This window comes from Ictidomys tridecemlineatus, chromosome 2 (genome assembly GCF_052094955.1).
Source record: "Ictidomys tridecemlineatus isolate mIctTri1 chromosome 2, mIctTri1.hap1, whole genome shotgun sequence".
Lineage (NCBI taxonomy): Eukaryota > Metazoa > Chordata > Mammalia > Rodentia > Sciuridae > Ictidomys > Ictidomys tridecemlineatus.
The window spans coordinates 20,177,072-20,197,264 of NC_135478.1; the positions used below are offsets into that span (position 1 = coordinate 20,177,072).

The window sequence follows — 20,193 nt, forward strand, 5'->3', positions numbered from 1 at the left end:
CTTCTACACAGATTTCTTTATACATGCTGATCTCTCATTCTGAAACACACTTTCTCTCTGCCTATTGACTACTACTATTTCCGCTCTCCTTTGCCTACTTATTGCTTGCTACTCGGGGAATCCTCTGAGTCAAGGTTAGAAGTGCTTGCAAATCCCCCACCCCACCCCACCCCAAATCCTGCTCCTGTCAGCTGAGTAGTTTGTATTTATGCAGGTTTTAATTGTTTTGTGCTCTCACGTATCTAGTCATCCATGGGTGTCTCCGCCCCCATCTGGGGTGTGCCGCTCAGGGGTCGGACTTTGGCACCTCCTCCAGGCTGGCAGTGGGCCGTGTTCTTCGGTTTGCCTATCTCCGGCCTCCCGCCCAGCCGCGCAGACCGCAAAACCCACGCCCGAGAGAGTCGCTCAGTCAGGCAGAGCCTTCCAGCCTCCAGATGTCGGTCTTGTCTGCTACCCGGCAGAATTCGAGCTTAGACCACGAAGCCTCCTCGCACCTCCAGAAGCGAGATTTGGACTTCAAACCCGCGAGGGTGAGAGTCAGGAGATGGGAAGAGAGTTGGGAAACGCGCGCTCCAGTCACGCCCCCTCAGCATTTGGGTCTCAGCCCTTTAAGAACGCTTCAATTCCGGACTCTGTAGGGACTGGGCTGTGAAGGCGCGCCAGGATTGGTCTGTTTGGGTGCGGGTGTCGCCTAGCAGTAGCGAATGGGAACTCGTGGATGGCGCGTGCGCACCATTGCCTACCTGCACCCGGGCCACCGGTGTCCTGCGCCGGGTCCTCCCGATGGGCTAAGGTTGCCGAGGAGGCGGCGGGCGGCGCGGCCAAACTGTGGTGGGCGCCGACTTCTGAAGGCCGCCGTCGGGGCGAGGTGAGGGCCGCCGGCGGAGGCGGGCGCGAGGTCCGTTAGCCGAAAACAGGCGGGGTCGGGTGTGGCGCAGGGCGGGCCTGGAGGTGGAGGCGGCCCGGGCTCGCCCCGCCCTCTCCCTGGCTAGACCCGTAGGGCTTCGTGGGGCCCTTGGGGTTTCCCGAGTCCTTGGTCCCCTTTCTCCCGCCAGCGGATCTCTGGACCCCTGGACAAATCCTGGCGCTCGCCTGAGAGTGTCTTCGACTGACAGATGCGCGCCCAGCCCTGCCCTCAGTGGGAGGAGTATCCTAGGAGAGGGAGGAGACGATTGTTTCCTTAAGTATCCACAAAGCTTATGTCCAGACTATTGGCTACTCGAATAGCAGACTTTCCCTTAGCGTGTCTTTAGAGTTGCACTACCAAATGCTGAATACCCTGGACCAGCTTTTCGGAACATCAGGTGTAGGATGTTTCATTTCAGGTTTTGTGTCCATTACTTAGACCTCCAGAGCCAGAAAATTAGAGCGTTCCAGAGAAGCATTAGGTTTGGAGAAATCAAAGCCACGAAAGAATGTTCCCGATGGTGAAACTAATGGGTGAAATTTGTGACATTATCGGGGGGGGGGAAAAATCACAATTCAGAACCAATGGATAGGGTAAATCTTAAATTTTTTTATTGGTGCGTTATAGTTGTGCATACTGATGGGATCTGTTACATATTCTTACATGCACACAATAGAATCTTAAGTTTTGCAAAGAATTGATTCTGTTAAAGAAAATTTTAGTAAAATAAAATGGAAATAATTGGAAGTGATTTAACATCGCTAAATAAAATTAAACTGGCAGTAGTTTCCTCAGGAAAATATTTGTAAACAATGTTGTTAAACATCTAATTTAATTGTATTTAGGACTTAGAGGACGACTTGAGGTCCCATTGTTTTTTAGTCCTAGAAGGAATTTAGAGATCAGCTGTATCCCAAAGATGACTAATGGTCAGAAGAATATTGATTAAGGGAATCTGGTGGGTAAGGGCAGTTCTTAACAAGTGTAACCTTAGTCTCCTTTTCTACCAACAAGTATCGCTGATTGTTGTTGTTGAGGTGTGTGTGTGTGTGTGTGTGTGTGTGTGTGTTTTGATGCTCTAGGAGAAAGAATTATTTAGAGAAATGGAGTAGCTGAAATGGAGTAGCTAAATTGGATTTAGAGAGGCAGGATGTGGTGGAAAGATCATATGAGGCAAGTTTGAGTTTGAATCCTAGTTCTACCTCTTAAGCCTGAGAGCTGAGTTTTCCCACATGTCTAGTGTAGTTTATGCCTGTATCATAGATAGTTATGAGCAGTTAATAATATTATCAATATAAAAAAGTTCCTAGCACAGTGCCTGGCATATGCAGTTGTACCTCAGTATCCTCAGAGGATTGTGCTCAATACCCTTATATAAAATGGCATATACAGTGTGTATAATTTATACACATTGTCCTGTATACTTCAAAATCATTTCTCGATTTCTTATATAAAATAGTAAAACACTATGTTATATAGTACCATTTAGGGAATAATGACAGGAAGAAAAGTCTGTAAATGTTTAGTATACATGCAGTTTTTCATAATATTTTGCATCTGAGGTTGGTTGATCTGCTGAATTGGTACCCATGGATACAGAAGGATGACTATAATATTAATTCCTATCAAGTTCAGTTTCATACTCTTCTAAATTCTTAATGAGTATCATAATTGACTTCTATTTTCCTCTCCATCCCATCTCCAAGTTACCCAGAGGATCTACAAATTAGGTGACCAGTATCCCAGTCCTGTGACTATAGGAGAATCCATTTGGGGGTGACACAATTCAAGTTTTGTCATCTATATGATATATTTGAAGAGTGGGAGATACACCTTATGGTAAATAATTTTAACAAATTTGTGTGCCAAATTAAACTTATTTTTCTAGTTTAAATTTCTATTTTGCAGTGCCCAGTCATCTCTCACAGGCCCTCTCCCTGTATGTGGTAGGGATTTAGCGGTAGGATTTTTGGGCAAAAAAAAAAGTGGGAATAACAGGAACAAGAGTGGCATAAAGTTCTTACTGGTAAAATAGGGATAATCTATGAATAGATGATTGGAAGTGGTAGAGAAAATGCTAGAGGCAGATTAAAATACAAAACTTAGTAATATAGAAAAACACATATGGATGCTGTGTATTTGATTACTACTTCACATTTTTACCTAAACAGAATTCCATCTGTATAAACCTTTCTTGTTTTCTAAGATTTATTGTGGGAAAGTGTTCAAAATATAGTTCAGAATTATGGCAAGGGATGTGCACACCTACATTTCTTGTATCAGTGAACAAAAACTAGACAGCTTTCTCATTCACTCATTTGCTTAGTTGTTTTGTCCTTACAGAGTTTATACTATTCTTTCTATAATTGTGACCTGATTTTCCAGATTCATACCATTGCTTTCCTGTTTTAAATTTAGTACTAATTATCTTCAAGCAGCTTTATTTTATAATATCAAGTACTGATATTATATTATCTTCCAGTTTGAAAATGTCCTATAGTCTTAGAGCTGTTCATTATAAAGCACACCCTTCAATATCCATTCACAATCAGAACTACAGTGAATTAGTGGTTAAGACAATTGTGATATTGGTGGAAATATTTAAAAATGATATATAAACAAAAATGAAGTATGAGCATTATTTGAGTGGCACACGAAGGACCTTAAGTTAATTCTGTTTTTCAACTTTTATTTATTTATTAGCTTATTTATTTTTTGTGTTGCTGGGGATCAAATGCAGGGCCTCATGCATGTCAGGCAAGAGCTCTACCACTGAGCCACATCCCCAGTCCTCAACTTTTATTTTAAAATAATTATAATCATAGGACGTTACAAAGATAGTGCAGAGAGGTCCCCCAGACCCTTCACCTAGTTTCCCACATTGGGTACATTTTACATAACTATAGTACACCATCAACTCCAAGAAATTGACTTTAGTATAAAGTATATATATCATACTATGCCATCTTATTATGTATTAATGTCTGTAATCACCACCACAATCCAGATACCAAATTATTCTGTCACCACAAAGATTATCCTTTTGCCATCCCATCATAGTCACGCTCATTCCCATCCTCCTCACCATCCTGTTCTCCATATATGATTCTGTCATTTTTAGAATGTTACATAAAAGGATTCATGTACTATGTCACCTTTGATGTTGACCTTTTTCAATCAGCACAATGCTCTTGAGATCCATCCTAGTTGTATCAATAATTAATTCTCTTTTATTGCTGCATAGCATTTTTCATGGTGTGAATGTAATATGATTTAACCATTCACAATTTCTAGGGCATTTTGTTCACTTCCAGTTTTTGATTGCTACAAATAAAGCTGTAATGAGCAGTTATGCTCAGGTTTTTGTGTAGGGGACATAAGTTTTTATTTCTCTGGGATAAATGCCAGAAGTGGAATTGTAGTGACATCCCTTATTTTATTCCTGACATTGGTAATTTGGTTTTTCTTATTTTCTTGTTGTCAGTTTTGGTAGAGGTTTGTTAATTTTATTGATCTTTCCAAAGGGTCAGCTTTTTGTATCATGGATTTTCTCTGTTTTTTTTTGTTTTCATTTCCATCTCTATTGTTTCCTTCCTTCTTCCTGCTTTGGATTTGTTTTCTAATTTCTTGACATGTGAGCCTAACGTATTGTTTTGAGACTTTTTTTTTCTGTTATAAGCATTTAGTACTGTAGATTCTTCTCTCAGTACTCCTTTAGCTGTGAACCACAAAATTTGATGTATTTCCATTATTATCCAGCTTTATAAAAGTGGGGAGTACTGGGAATTGAACCCAGGGACACTGTTATGGTTTGGATATTAGGTGTCCCCTTATCTCATGTGTGAGACAAGGCAAGAACATCAGAGGTGAAATAATTGAATTATGAGAGTCTTGACCCAACAGTGAACTAATCCCCTGATTGAGATTAACTGAGTAGTATTTATAGGTTGGTAGGATATGACTGGAGGAGATGTGCTTTGGCAGCATGCATTTGGGGTATATAATTTGTATCTGGTGAGTGGAGTCTCTCTCTGCTTCTTGGCCATGTCCTGGGTCATTTCCCTTCACCACACTCTTCCGCCATGATGTTCTGCCTCACCTTGAGCCCCGAGGAATGGGGCTGGCTGGCTGTGGACTAAGACCTCTGAAACTGTGAGCCCCCAAATAAACTTTTCCTTCTTAAATTGTTCTTTTCAGGTCTTTTAGTCATAGCAGTGAAAAAGCTGACTAAAATAGACACTCAACCACTGAGTTATATCTGTAGACCTTTTTATTTTTTATTTTGAAACATGGTGTCACTAAATCAAAGCTGGTCTGGAGTTCACAATGCTCCTGCCTAGGCTCTTGAGTAGTGGTTACTACAAGAGTGTGCCACCATACCTAGCATCATTGTATTTTTACAAATTTCCTTGAGACTTTCTTTTTGATCCCTATATTATATGTGTGTTTAGTTTTCAGGCATTTGAAGATTTTCATTCCCTTTCCATTGTTAATTTCTTGGAAAACACTGTGGTCATAGAACACACTCCATATGAATTCTTTGAAATTTATTAAGGTTTATTTTAAATCCCAGGATAAGGTTTCTATGAGTGCTTACAGGTAATTCTGCTGTTGTTGGAGGGAATATTTTATCAATGTTAATTATATGCTTTGGTTGATAATGTTGTTGAGTTCTGTATCTTTGCTGATTTTTGGTTTAGTTTTATTTTTGGGGAAAAGGTGTTGAAGTCTCTAACTATAACTCTGGATTTGTCTAATTTTCATTTTACTTTATCAGTTTTTACTTCACCTATATGCATCTCTGTTGTTTGGTGCATACGTGGTTGGTTAGGACTATTGTGTCTTTTTCATGGGTTTATCCTTTTATTATTATGTAATATTACTGTCTTTCCCTGGAAATTATCTTTGCTCGTAAGTCAGCTTTATCTGATAGTAATATAACTCTTGCATTATTATTGATATTACTGTTGTTATTATTATGATTTATTATTATTATACTGGGGAGTGAACTCAGGGGTATTTTATCACTGAGCTACATCCTAGCCCTTTTTTATTTTGAGATAGTTTTGCCAAGTTGCCCAGGCAGGCCTTGAACTTGTGATTCTCCTAACTTAGGCTTCCAAGTCACTGGGATTACAGGTGGGCACCATTGCATCAGGATCTCACTTTATTCTTAAAAACGTATTTATTTGTGGTGCTAGGGATTAGCCCAGAGCCTTGGGAATGCCAGGCATGCTCTCTACTACTGAGCTATAGCCACACCCCTTGCTTTATTTTGATTAATGTTGCATGCTATATTTTTCTATCTATTTACTTTCAATCTGCCTATATATTAATATTTGAAGTTAATTTCATACAGATTTTATAAAATTGGGTCATATATTTTATCTACTCTGCAGTCTCTCTTTAAATGTGTATTTAGATAATGTATATTCAGTGTAATCAGAAATGTATCAGAGTCTGCCCTTTATTTTTGTTTTCTGATCTGGTTTTTGTTGTTTATTGTTTCTCTATCTAGCCTTCCTGTGGATAATTCAAATATATTATAGACTATAAGTTTTAAATATTTATAGTGTTTTATTTGTTTATCTGTCTATGTATTTATTTTGGTACCAGAGATTAAACCCAGGGATGCTTAACCACTGAGCCACATCACTAGCCCTAGTTTGTATTTTATTTATAGACAGCATCTCGCTGTGTTACTTAGTGCCTCACTTTTGCTGAACTTGCGATCCTTCTGCCTCAGCCTCCTGGTCTGCTAGGATTACAGGCATGCACTGACCGGTGGTTTTTTGTTGGAATTTGGACAGTTCAGATATTATTTTATCAGATCTGGATAATATGAAATGTAAAAAAAATGTGAAAAGACCTACATGTTCATGGATTGGGAGAATTAATATTATTAAAATGCCCATACTAAAAGTGATCTACAGATTTAGTGTAACTCCCATCAAAATACCAATGACATTCTTTACAGAACTATAATAAACAACCCTAAAATTTGTATGGAAGCATAAAAAGACCCAACAGCAATCCTAAGCAAAAAGAACAATGCTGGCAGCATTGATATCAAGACATACTACGGAGCCACAGTAACAAAAAGAGCATGGCATTGGCATAAAGACATACAGAGACCAGTGCAACAGAATAGAGGATCCAGAAAAATTCATGTATTTTCAGCCAACTGGTTTTTGACAAAGGTGTCAAAAATATACATTGGAGAAAGGACAGCCTCTTTAATAAATGGTGCTTGGGAAAATTGGATATTCACATTTAGAAGATTGAAATTAGGCCCCAATCTAACCCTGCTCAAAAATGAACTCAAATTGGATCAAAGACCTTATTGTAAGATCTGAAGCCACTAAAAGGAAACAGAGGAAACACTTCAAGATATTGGCACAGGCAACAATTTCCTGGACAGGAATCCAAAAGCAAGGAAGCAAATGCATAAAACAAATGGGCTTATATCAAACTAAAAAGCTTCTGCACACAAAGGTACAGAGTGAAGCAATAACTTAGAGATTGGGAGAAAATCTTTGCCAGCTATTTATCTGACAGAATTAATATCCAGAATGTAAATAACTCAAAAAACTTAACATCAAAAGAGGTAATCCAATAAAAAATGGGGAAAAGATTTCAACAGACATGTCTCAAAAGAAGAAATGCAGATGCCTGAAAAATATAAAAATGTTTGATATCTTAATACATTTGGGCAATGCAAATCAAAACTACAATTAGATTCCATCTCACCCTAATTAGAGTGACTATTATTAAAAAAACCAAAAAGCAAATGCTAGTCAGGTTGAGGTTATAAAGATAGAGGAACTGGTATGTACTGTTGATTTGAATGCAAATTTGTATAGTTACTATGGAAAACAGTGTGGAGATTCCTCAAGAAACTAAAAACTACCATATGATCCAGTTTTTCCATTCCTGAGTTAATGTCTGAAGAAAATGAAGTCAGTTTACAAAAGAGTTACCTGCATACCTATGTTTATTATAGCACTGTTCACAAGAGCTAAGTTATAGAGTCAGCCCAGGTGCCCATCAACAGAAGAATGGATAAATAAAAAAGATATATGTAAAATGGATTATTATTCAGCCACAAAGAATAATGAAATTCTGTCATTTGTAGGAAATTGGATGGAGTGGAGGATATTGTGTTAAGCAAAATAAAGCAGATTCAGAAAAACAAATATCGGACTTTCACATGTAGAAGTTTAAAAAAGAAAAAAAAAAAGAGAGACCTGAAAGTAGAAGAGGGACTGGGGGCGGGGTGGTGCTGAAAGAGAGGAGGGGGAGAGAGCTGAGGGGAGAGAGTATGCAGAAGGCTGGATGGACATGACCAAGGCATAATATACACATGTGTGAAAACATCACAATGAATCCCTTTAATGTATAATTAATATGTGTTTAAATTAACCTTTGTTGACACCACTCTGGCAACAGTGAAATCCAGGTTCCCCACATGGCCTCTGTTGATACCTAGGGGAAAGGGGTTGCTTATTGCTAGGTAGAGATGGGCAGTTTATTGCCTTAATAATTCAGGGGGAGGGGATGGCGCATTACTGCCCTGTAGCTCCCCACTGGGCCTCCTATCTCACTACTCCACAGGGTGGGAGGGCAAGCCATTCCCTGCAAGGCGAGAGTGGGTAAATAGGTTCTTCACTGGGCCTTTGTTGGTGGGTCTGTGGTGAGTGTAGTTTTTTGTTTTTGTAGGTTTTCTTTTTTTAGTACCGGGTACTGAATCATGGAGCCACATCCCTAGCCCTTTTTTGTATTTTATTTTTAGTCAGGCCCTCACTAAGTTGCTGAGGTTGGCTTTGAACTTGTGATCCTCCTGCCTCAGTTTCTTGAGCTCCCGCTGGGATTACGGGGTATGTACCACCACACCTGGCAGAGTGCAGTCCACTCCTCCTCCTCCACCCCGTGGTGTTGGACCAGAAGAGAGGGTTGTTTATCTTAAAATTTTCTGATTTGCTAAACTGTACCTTTTCGAGGTTTGTTGTTGTGATGACTTTTTTTGGGGATAGTGGTGGATATCTCTGCCCATTGTTGTTTCTGGTTGCTAGTTTCTCCCACACAAAGTCTAGGATGTGTGATGCAAAAAGAAAACCCAACAAACTCACATTCCTCAAGGCCCAACGTCCAAACCAGGCTGTCATCTCCTCTCCACCTTTCAGAATCTGCATATTTATTACATATATAATAAATGTAAATTGTATCTCATGGGAAGAGTTGGAAAATTCTTCTACTTCTCTTTCCAGAAGCAGAACTTCACTTTTTTTTTCATAATCATCATCTCTTACTTGATTATAGCCTGTCTCATGATAACTCATAAATGGCTCGGATCGTTTAGAGAGGAATAGAAGTGATTCTTGGGATTAATAGCACTCAGAAATGCAACCTTTTTCTTCTTACTGGTTTAACACAACATTTGGCATGTGGTAGATACTCCATAAAAGACAGCACTACAGAACTTGTTTGGGGGTTAACAGTTGGAATAAAAGCACACTTGCTTTCCTTTACAAGAGTATACAGTTTACTCTGTCTCCCAAAAGGACCTTTCTTATTTTGCTGTAGGGTGTTTCTGTCCTGTTCTGACTTTTGGTATATCATTAATTATCTTTTTTTCTTCTTCTTCTGAGTGTCTTTATATCATGGTTTAAGGGTCTTACTGGAGTTATAAACTCTTGGTTTAAATTGATCTTGTAGTCTCTGCCCAACTCTCTTAGGACTTCATAAAATATCATTCTTTTAAAATTGTTAAATTAATATTTCAAACATTTGTGAAAGTATAGCAGATAGCACAGTTAATTTTCATACTCCTGTGCCTTCCTTTTCTCTCTGATACTAGAGGTCTCAGCATTGGTCAAGCAAGGGTTAAAGCCCATTGAACCTTCTGGCAGTTGGCCTGGGCCTGCTGGAAACTCAGTAGCTTTTGCACAGGGATGTATTTTTTCCTGGGGCTTTTCACAGTTTTCCTCCTCAAGGGGAGGTATGCAGAAAGAGGACAAATGGACAGTGTTATCACTGCAGCTTCTCATGTGTACAATGGAATAATCATTCATTCATTCCTCCATTGCAGATGTGATCTTTGTTCTTAGAACTCACTCTTAGGTGGTGGAAATGCTAAATTAGTGCCACAGAGAACAGAGAAGTAGTCTCTTTAGATTCTTACAAGAGGGAGAGAGGGCTTCCAGTTGGACACGTCTGGGGAGGTTTTATGTAGTGGGTGAATCGAGACAGCCCTTGGATTTGGATATGAGGAAATGAAAAAAGTGACATCATAGACCCAGGTGTAGACTGTGAAGAGGAGCAGGGGTGAGGGGTGGTGTACATGCTGGGGGCTCCTGTATTTGAGAAGAGGAAGAATTGAGATGCCAAGTCAGGTTGCATCACTTGAGTTCTTTGGAAGACAAGTTCACCAGTATACCTATTAACATCCTATCAAGTAGAAGACCTGATAAACAGGATCTGTGAAACAGGATATGTGCACACTTGGACAGACACATTAAAGTTATACTGGCCGCCACACTAAACCCTGCTGCAGGGCTGCCACACAAAGATGTGTAGGTTATGCCCTGTAAGAGCATCCAGTGGAGTTGACAGGTGGGGCTTCAACCCAGCCAGACTCTGCCAGCTGACCTGGTGTGGGCCTGTTTCCACCCTGAGAGGCACCTTTTTCTAATTTGCCAAAGGCACCAAGAGGGCTTAGATCCATTTTATTTTATTTCTTAATGTGTTCCATATCATAGCTAAATATTTAGTGTTTTACTATAATATAATTTGTTAAATGACTTCCTTTAGCCATCTGTAGGGACTCAGTCATCATTTTGAAGACTGGCTCTGTATCAGACATTTGCCGAAATTCAGGAGGACATGCTTGCTCAGTCCCATTTTTGCCTTCTGCTCTCTTTGTCACCAGCATTAGGTTAAATGCTCAGAATCTCTCCACTTTCCTCCATCTCCTTTAGGTGAGGATGTGGCAACTACACTGCTTAGCCCCTACCACCCTGGGTGACCTGAGTTGTGCAGATCATTAGGCTTCTATCTCCACCTCTTCAGTGTTAGGTACTTCCTGTCTCTGTAGGTCTGTCTGGCACTGTGTCCTACTGTTAACTGCTGTCACTCCTGGGGCTTTTCACATGTTTATTCACCAAGGGGAGGTGTGTGGAAATGAGACAAATGGACAGTGTATCACTGCCCCCTTGCTTCTCTATCCCATTACCCCTCATGCCAGTTGGTTTAATGCTGGAAAGGGAGATATTCATTAATTGGAAGGAAAAGAAGGATTAGAAATGAAAAAGAGACAGGAAAATTGGGATCCACATAGCTCTAGAGGGCAGAGTAATAATAATAAAAGCAACATTTGGTTATAGTGGGGTTGAGGGTGAAACAACATGGAGTGCATGTTTGGAGGGTGGGTGCATCTCTGGCACTAACAGGATGACCTTGCTTCCCTCAGGTGTCCTCATGACTTCTCTTGTGGACCATGTCCATGATCTTTTTTGCCAGTGTGGTACGGGTGAGGGATGGACTGCCCCTCTCAGCCTCTACTGACTTTTACCACACCCAAGATTTTCTGGAATGCAGGAGACGTCTCAAGACTTTAGCCTTGCGACTGGCCCAGTATCCAGGTCGAGGCTCTGCAGAAAGCTGTGACTTTTGTATACAGTAAGTGAACATATTCGCTTTTTCAGAACAGCAGCAGAATTTAGATTACTTTTTTCCACACATTGAAGTCACATTATGCTGATCACCATGTGTGTTAAGAGTAGATATGGTGTCAGATAGTGGTCTTAGGTTGTATGTTTACAACAGTGGAACTAAGAATGGTTTGGGTGTCCTCAGGGCCTCAAGCATTGCTGTTCCAACTGCTGGCTTCTGTCAGTGGAGTGCTCACAAGCATTGGAAGACCTGAGTTCAGCCAGTTTTTCTGGCTTTAGGTTATTAGTTGTTTTTTGTTCCCCCTGTACTTAGATTCAGGGTAGGAAAAGGATAAGGAGGAAGAGGAGATGATAGATGAAAAATGTTAGAGAAAGCCAAGGAAATTAAAATACTTAATAGCTATTATCTTCAAGAGCTATTTTTTTTAATTTTAATTTTTTAATATTTATTTTTTAGTTACAGGTGGACATAATATCTTCATTTTATTTTTATATGGTGCTGAGGATCGAACCCAGTGTCTCACACATGGTAGGCGAGCACTTTTATCTCTGAGCCCCAGCCCCAGCCCCTCGTTTTAATTTTTTTACTTTAAAATTCTTGTATTTTGGGCTGGGATTGTGGCTCAGTGGTAGAGTGCTTGCTTAGCAAGTATGAGGCACTGTGTTTGATCCTCAGCACCAAATAAAATACATAAATGAACTAAAGATATTGTGCTCATCTACAACTAAAAAAATATATTAAATAAATTTTTTTTCACATTTTAATTTTTATTATGTGACGGGATTCATGGAGTGAAAAATTAGTGAGTAGGTCTCTTGTTTTCAAACAACTTACAGTCTAATGAAGGAAGAAGAGAAATATATAACTGAACAGAAAACAGTGGAAAAAATGCCAGTGGAAGTAGGACTCAGGTGGTCATAATAATCCTATAACAGGTAATTGTGTGGAGTGCTTTTCATATGCCAGGCACTGTTCCTGTGCTTCCTGTGGCTTGTGAGGCAAGCAGCAGTATTGCACAGAGGAGGAAATTGGGGTTAAGCCACTTAACCAAAGCTGTACTGTTAGCAAGCGGTGGAGCTAAGATTTGAATGCAGGCTGTTCAGGCACTGAGGTCAGCTTCTCACATTTTATTCTAGGACTCAGAGCAAGAAGCCAATTATTTTGTGGAGGAATCAGGGGCAAGACAGGTTTTAAAATATCAAAATTTTATAGATAGTTATAGACACTACATCTATGTTTTGTAGTATTTAGTCTTCTTTTACCAAGTCCATTTTGCTTTTCTTGAATCATAGATTTTTAGTTGATCTGATAATATGGAGTCCTTTTAGGGTAATTCAGGTTTAGAATCATAAAAACAAAAGGGACCGTCCAGGCTAAGTGATGGTATCAGGTAAGAAGGTCTGTGTCCTATTGGCAGTGTCAGATGGCCAGCACCTACAGCTGTCACTTTGTGGTGTGGACTCTGAGTGCTCAGGCACAAAAAGCTGAGCTGCATCTGTCCACATTTGCAGCTCCTTTCTCTGCTTGCCTGAAAGCACCTGCCTTCCTTGACTGGCCCTTCTTCATGAGGCTGTGATGAGCTAATGTGTGCTGTGCCTCAGATAGGACACCTTTTCTCTATTGAAGGTTATATTTCTCAGTAAAAAGAAGCCTACAGTTTCAGAATGAAATCTTGGGTACCTCAGTAGTTTTTTGGAAAAGGAATATAAAACATTCTATTCATTTGTATTTTGAATTGAATATTCACCATTATTTTCCCAGAGCTAAGACTTTCTTATCTTACAGGTGATCAGTATCATAGCTTTTTTTTTTAAATATATTTTTAGTTATAGATGGACACAATGTCTTTTTTTAAAATATTTTTAGTTGTTTATTTATTTATTTATTTACATGTGGTGCTGAGAATTGAACCCAGTGCCTCACATGTGTTAGGCAAGCACTTTACCACTGAGCCACAACCTCAGCCCTGGACACAATATCTTTATTTTTATTTATTTATTTATTTATTTATTTATTTATTCATTTATTTTATGTGGTGTTGAGGATCCAACCTAGGGCCTCATGCGTGTGAGGCAAATGTTCTACCACGGAGCTACCAATCCCAGCCCAGTATCGTAGTTTTTTTACAGTTGAAGGGTCATATTAATTTCTTAGGGCTGCCACAACAAATTAACACACACTGGGTTCAAAAAACAAAAAACAGGGGGCTGGGGATGTGGCTCAAGCAATAGCGCGCTTGCCTGGCATGCGTGCGGCCCGGGTTCGATCCTCAGCACCACATACCAACAAAGATGTTGTGTCCGCCGAGATCTGAAAATAAATATTAAAAATTCTTAAAAAAAAAAAACGAATAGCAAAAAACAGAATCTCTTATAGTTCTGAAGGCCAAAAATCTGAAATCCAGGTATCTCAGGGCCTGCTCCCTCTGTAGGGCTTTAAGACCCCTTCCCATACCTCTGCTATCTTTTGATGGTTGCTGGCAATCCCTGGTTTCCTTGGCTTACAGATACATTATTATTTCATTGTCTGTCTGCATGGTCACATGGCCTCCTCTTTCCTTCTGTAAAGAGGCCCCCATTGGATGGGGGCCTACCCTAATCTAGTAAAACCTCATTTTATCCTGATTACATCTGCAAAGATGCTGTTTCCAGATAAATTCACATTCATTGGAAGTTAGGACTTCAGGGTATCTTTTTGGGGGACACATTCAACCCACAACAGGGGTCCTTTTTCATGTACAAACACCTCTGTCCTAAAGAGGTTAGGCCCCTTCTGGAGAATTCCTTCTGACAAAAGGAGAGTCATCCTTTTCTTTAAGTTGAGGTCTTATGTAGAGACTTATAGTTACAAAAGACAGAAAATGACAAGCCCCACAGTGGAGAACTTTGAGCAAAAATGATAATCCCCGAGGAGATATTCCATCATGAGAGGCAGCTAGTAGACATCCCAAATAGGTGAACTAGACCCCTTCAACCCCAAAAGTGAAATGATAGCATGGCAGTCTAAAAAGGAGTATAAAAAGAAGAAATGGAATTTTTTTTTTGAGTCCAGAATAACTCTAATACCACAACCAGATGAAGTCAGCATAGGAAGGAAAATTGTAGAACAGTCTAATTTTACATAGACACAAAAATCCTAAATAAAACATTATCAGACTAAACCTAGCATGTGATTAATAATGAATATGTAGAAATGCACAACAAGGATTTATTTCTGGGTGCCAAAGTGATTTAACATTAGAAGATGTGTTGAGGTAGATTAAAGTAGGAAAACATTATTCTCAGTGTAGAGAAGTTGGAGGCTAATTCTCCCTAATAGAAAATGCATCCCTCATGCATGCATAAGTGAGTAATCACACAGTGTTGGTGACTAATACTGTTAGACATTTTAAAGGAAGTCTTAAGAAAAATAATCTTAGAAACTGGTCTGGCTGAAAAGATAATATGTATGCCACAGGCAGCTATAAGACTGTTGGAGGCCAAGCAAGGGTAGAGGTGAGAGGAGGTTGTATCTGGGTATGGGGTGGGAACACATGAATCTGTTTCCTGGTTATGCAGATGTTGCCCTTTTATTTCAGTTTTTCTTCTTCTGGGGACCTGGCCTGCATGGCTATCTGCTCCCGCCAGTATCCAGCAGCCATGGCCTTCTGCTTCCTGGAGACCCTGTGGTGGGAATTCACAGCTTCCTATGACACCACCTGCATTGGCCTCGCCTCCAGGCCGTATGCTTTTCTCGAGTTTGGTTTGTAACCCTCTTTCATGTTTACTGTTCTCTCCTGTGGCATTTGATGTGTAGAACTTACAGTTGAGGTTTAGCTTTGATCATATAGAAAAGCCCTGAGAGGCACAAGCACCTGGCTCTGAAAAAGAGCCTCACATCATGAGATTTCACAGCCATTAAAATGGACTAGAAGGCCTTCAGGTTTAATACTCTGGCTTTTCATGTCTTGGGAGCTGGGGGAGGTCGAGAAAGGGTGAAACCTCTGAAGCTGGGATCATCAAACTGTGGCCCAGAAGCCAGCTGCCTATTTTTGCAAGTAAAGTGGGACACAGTCATGTTCATTCTTTTATGAGTTGTCTTTGGCAGCTTTTGCCCCACACAGCACCATTGAGTTGTCCTGACAGAGACCACAGAGCCCCCCAGCCTAAAATACTGTTGGGTGCTTGAAGAAAGTTTCACCAACCCCTACACTAGAGCACTACTACTCAGAGTGTTCTTCTTTTATGATGGAAGCACAGAAAATGAGAAAAAGTATTCAGAAACTTACTGTAATTTGACATTCCTGTGATTTAAAAAATAGTATTTTATCAAAAAGAATCAGTCTGTAACATTTGGAAGTAAGAAAAATATGGTCCTCCTCTCTTAACTTTGAGAAGCCCTGCTCTGGAAAGGATACTTCTTTTCTAGGCTCTTCTAGAAAGGTCCTGTGGAGGCTCAGGGGCTTTGGACTACAACATGATAATCATAGAGAGTGCTTGGTTTTTGTTAGTGTGGCTCATTTTGAGCTCTTGGGGTTGGGGAATATTTTGGGTCGCTGTGATGCTCTTGAACAAGAAGCTGGCAGCATCTGATACGCGTGGTCAGGCAGGGGACGGCACCTGGAAATGTTGCCAGTTGGGCTTTCCGGCTGCTACTGTGATTGATAGCCTCACATTCCCTCTTGTTGCCTGCTGGCTTTTTAGAAATGGAACCAGCGCCCTCTTTTGGTGTCACTTGAAGGAACTGGGGAGCTTCCTACTATGCCAGACCCACTCTGGTAGACCAGTGATAGATGGAGAGCTCTGGCTCTTGCTCTCTCTTGAGGCTTTCAGCCCCACTTTTCCTTTTGAAGAGAACACACTATTCCCAATGCAGACCACAGCTGCAGCAAGCCTTTGGCTCTCTGTTGATTTGGAGTGGAGTGGAGTTGGGTTCTTCTTTTCCCTCATCTCTGCATGTGCCCTTCTTCCAAAGCAGTGTGCTTGATCTGATAGGAGCCCCTTCTTTGGCACCACATGTGCTCACTATTGAATGGGAGTGGAAAGAGTCAAAGCTCATTGATATTAGAATTGTACATTATTTTGTTTTGCATAGCAAGTTTCACTTCAAAAGCTTGTTAAGACTTGGTGATAGAGTAGCGTAAAAGAATTAAAATCAATCACTTTCAAATATGTAATCCTAGTTTGCACAACATATTTATTTTTACTTGTACTTTCAAACAAGCTTTTTTTGAGATAATCAAGTTAGGAAAAACTGGCCCCATTTTCAAGGGTAGAGATGTTGTTTTGAATCACCTAAGATTGTACTGTCTAAGACTCCAGCCCCTTTCCACCTGACACCCTTGTCACTTTTGTCTTATGATGCATTATTGCCTTCTCTGTAATTACTTTTTAATCATTTTACTTTGAAGAGATTGATCAGACTTATGTTGATATTTAATAATTATTTGACCTTGATGCATATATAACTTAACTCTTCAGAATCTGCCTGATTTACTAGCTTGCTTAGAAATGTGAACTTTGTACAAATGTTACTAAACATCCATTCTTATGAGAATGCTCAACTTGGGTTGCTCTCTTTTTCCAGACAGCATCATTCAGAAAATGAAGTGGCATTTTAACTATGTAAGTTCCTCTCAGATAAAGAGCAGCTTGGAGAAAATTCAGGAGGAGCTAGAGTTCCAGCCTCCAATGGTTCTTACTTTGGAGGACACAGATGTGGCAAATGGGATGATGAACGGTCACATACCAAAGCACTCGGAGCCTGGTAAATGGCCTGATTTTCTCTGATATTGATGAATATGAAGTGATTCTATGTATTTCAAATAGATTTTTTAAATATTAGAAATGTATACTTGAGATGGGAGGGTATATTTTGGGAAGAATTCAGACTGATTCTGTTTCCAGGTGTTCATTATATAGACCTTGACAGTTCTGATAGTGGGTAGCTTTGAGAGGATACTTTCTTTTGATGAAATTCAAGAGTTGAGAAGAGTGACTTGGGAGGTTGTTTTCTTAATTAGGGTAAACTCTGTAAGTTTAAATTTTGCAAATGATATACCTTCTCTTTCACTAGAAGCTACTCATTGAATCATATGGATTTATATATATATATATATATTTTTTTTAATATTTATTTTTTAGGTGTAGATGGACACAACACAATACTTTTATTTTTATGTGGTGCTAAGGATCGAACCCGGGCCCCGCCCATGCTAGGCGAGTGCTCAACTGCTGAGCCACAATCCCAGCATGGATTTATACATATTTTTACCTCATCACTTAATGAAATGTTGCAAATCTCCACTGAGAATCCCTGTGTACCTTCTTGGAGAGAGGGCTGTGGGAATGAATGTTTTGATAGGGGCCAAGGCCCCTAGTGCTATTGCTGTCTGGCTCTCCATGAGACCTGGAGAGCTCCCTCTGTCCCAGTGGATTTCACAGTCTTCATCTGAAGAATGTGATGTTAATGACATGATCACAGTGGCCCAGTGCTTTGTAACTTTGGAATTAACACCATTAGCCACTTAGCACATAATGAAGCATGATTTTTTGCATTCCTAGTTTTGTAATCACATGAAGTTAAACTAATATTTAAAGTAGATATTTACTAAGGTATTCTAAGAATTCCATAATGGTGTAAGAGCTGAATCCCCTGAGAGATAGAGCTGTCTATACTGTAACAGTCTAATTATTTCGTTTTTAACTATTTTGTACTAAACTCATTGCTTGAATTTAAAAAGTGGTGTATTAAAAATGTTCATGTTTTTGGCTTAACATTGTGTTTTGGTTTAATATGTTTCAACCAGTAAGTTCTTAGATTGGCTCTCATGCCAATCAGTAAGTTGTTCTAATTTGTATTGGGAGAACATTTAACTTTTGTAGAAAGAAGACTGGGTAATTGAATCCCAAGTTTCTCCCTAAACACAGGGATAACTTTATAATATATGTTTTGTTTTTTAAACACTTAGATAAGAGGAGCAAATCCAGAAAGTGTCAGCTTGCCTTCTTTCTAGGACATTTTTACTGTGGTTTGACTCATCTTATTGTCCTGAGGCTAGATCTTTACAGGTAGCATGTTCTGTTCTAATAGGAACTTTGAATTACTCAGTGAAAACTCTAACACACTAACAATAGGCATAAGTTGTGTTGTGGCCAGGGGTATGAGAGTGTGTGTGAGTGTGGTTGTGTGTGTACATGCTCATGAGCACACACATGCACACAAGTGTGAGAAATGTAAGGACAAGAAAGGATGATTTTAGAAGAGCATAGCAAGAGAATGGGTGGGACACCATTTAATTGTGTGAACAGAATCCACTTCAACAGTTATCTTTCAGGAGAGAATGGAATATTTGTTCTAATTACAATTCCAGAAACAGCTTATAGCCTAAATAATCAATGTTTCCCTCCTCTCCCCTATTATTTTAGAATTAAAAACACATTTATTTGTCATCAGTCTCTTTAGATGCACACATTACCCTGAATATTGTCTTTATAAAAAGAGTGGAATATTTTACAAGCTGGGGGTTGAGGCATCTAATAAAAAGCCAGCCTTAGCAACAGCGAGGTGCTAAGCAACTCAGTGAGACCCTGTCTCTAAATAAAATACAAAATAGGACTGGGGATGTAGCTTAGTGGTTGAATGCCCCTGAGTTCAATCCCCGGTACACACCCCTGCCCCCCCCCCAAAAAAAATCTATCAGAATTTGACACCCAATACAAATAAAGCCATGGTCCTCTCTTATAGCAGAAGTTGTTTAAAATCATAGTTTCTCCATCTATGCTCGATTGACATGTTTGTACCAGTCCATTCTTTACTGTTGGGGGCTAACCTGTGCATTTTAGGTTGTTTAGAAGCATTCCTGGCCTCTGCCCGCTGGATGCCAATAGAAAATGTCTCCAGACATTATCAAATATCCTCTGGGCAGCAAATCACTCTGTTTGAGAACCACTGCTCTAAATGGAAAGGAAATAGGCACTTGAAAACCTGCACTTGCCTATAAAAGGGCTTATTTCTGGAAGATACTCACCTCAGATTCCCAGGTCCATTCTGTCCTTCATTTCTTGCCTTTTTTCTTCTAACTTCTGCTGCTTTTAAAATTAGCATGTTTGTATTTTGTGTTTAACATCATAAACCTATCGTTAGTGGAGGTCTAGTTAATGGCTTTGCTTGTCTTTCTTTCATATAGATGTTATTTTCTCTATAGACACTTATTTTTTCTTTTCATTGTGAAGCTCCTAATTTCCGAATGGAGCCAGTGACGGCCCTGGGGATTCTCTCCCTCGTCCTCAACATCATGTGCGCTGCTCTGAACCTCATTCGTGGTGTTCATCTCGCAGAACATTCTTTACAGGTAACCTCTTTTTTTTAACACTTTAAATTGAAGGACACATCTAAGAAGAAACTAGGATATATTTTATTTATAAAGTTATTATGCACTGAGGTTTAAAATTTTTAAAATTCAAATGAAAATTAAAAAATTTTGTACTTTGTAGTAAGTTGAGCATACATGGAAATTGCCTGCTGGGATATTAGTATAAAATGGACAACTCAATTCAAGGATATTGGACTACCTTGTTTTCCTTGGGAATACAGGTGTCTTTCCAGGGCATAGATTATTCACCTATGGCAAACAT

At 39.7% G+C, this 20,193-nt stretch overlaps 1 protein-coding gene across 11 annotated transcripts in view; it reads left to right on the forward strand.

Annotated features, from left to right (window-relative positions):
- The first annotated feature begins 342 nt into the window (after positions 1 to 342).
- The window catches only part of Sec22c (SEC22 homolog C, vesicle trafficking protein), a 41,281-nt gene continuing 21,430 nt past the window's right edge, over positions 343 to 20,193 (forward strand). For 7 of the 11 annotated variants that reach the window (XR_013434323.1, XR_013434324.1, XM_021735042.3 and 4 more), the window contains exons 1-5: positions 715 to 868; positions 11,376 to 11,584; positions 15,156 to 15,319; positions 17,144 to 17,323; positions 19,792 to 19,910. Coding sequence is in view for 9 of the 11 variants with exons in the window: in XM_021735042.3 (XP_021590717.2) it covers positions 11,403 to 11,584; positions 15,156 to 15,319; positions 17,144 to 17,323; positions 19,792 to 19,910 (645 nt within the window). In the remaining 2 variants the exon portion in view is untranslated. Of the gene's footprint in view, positions 531 to 714; positions 869 to 2,613; positions 2,747 to 4,867; positions 4,922 to 4,945; positions 5,060 to 11,375; positions 11,585 to 15,155; positions 15,320 to 17,143; positions 17,324 to 19,791; positions 19,911 to 20,193 lie in introns of those variants that run through there. The other 4 variants (XM_078038058.1, XM_040290141.2, XM_078038061.1 and 1 more) reach the window with 4 other exon arrangements.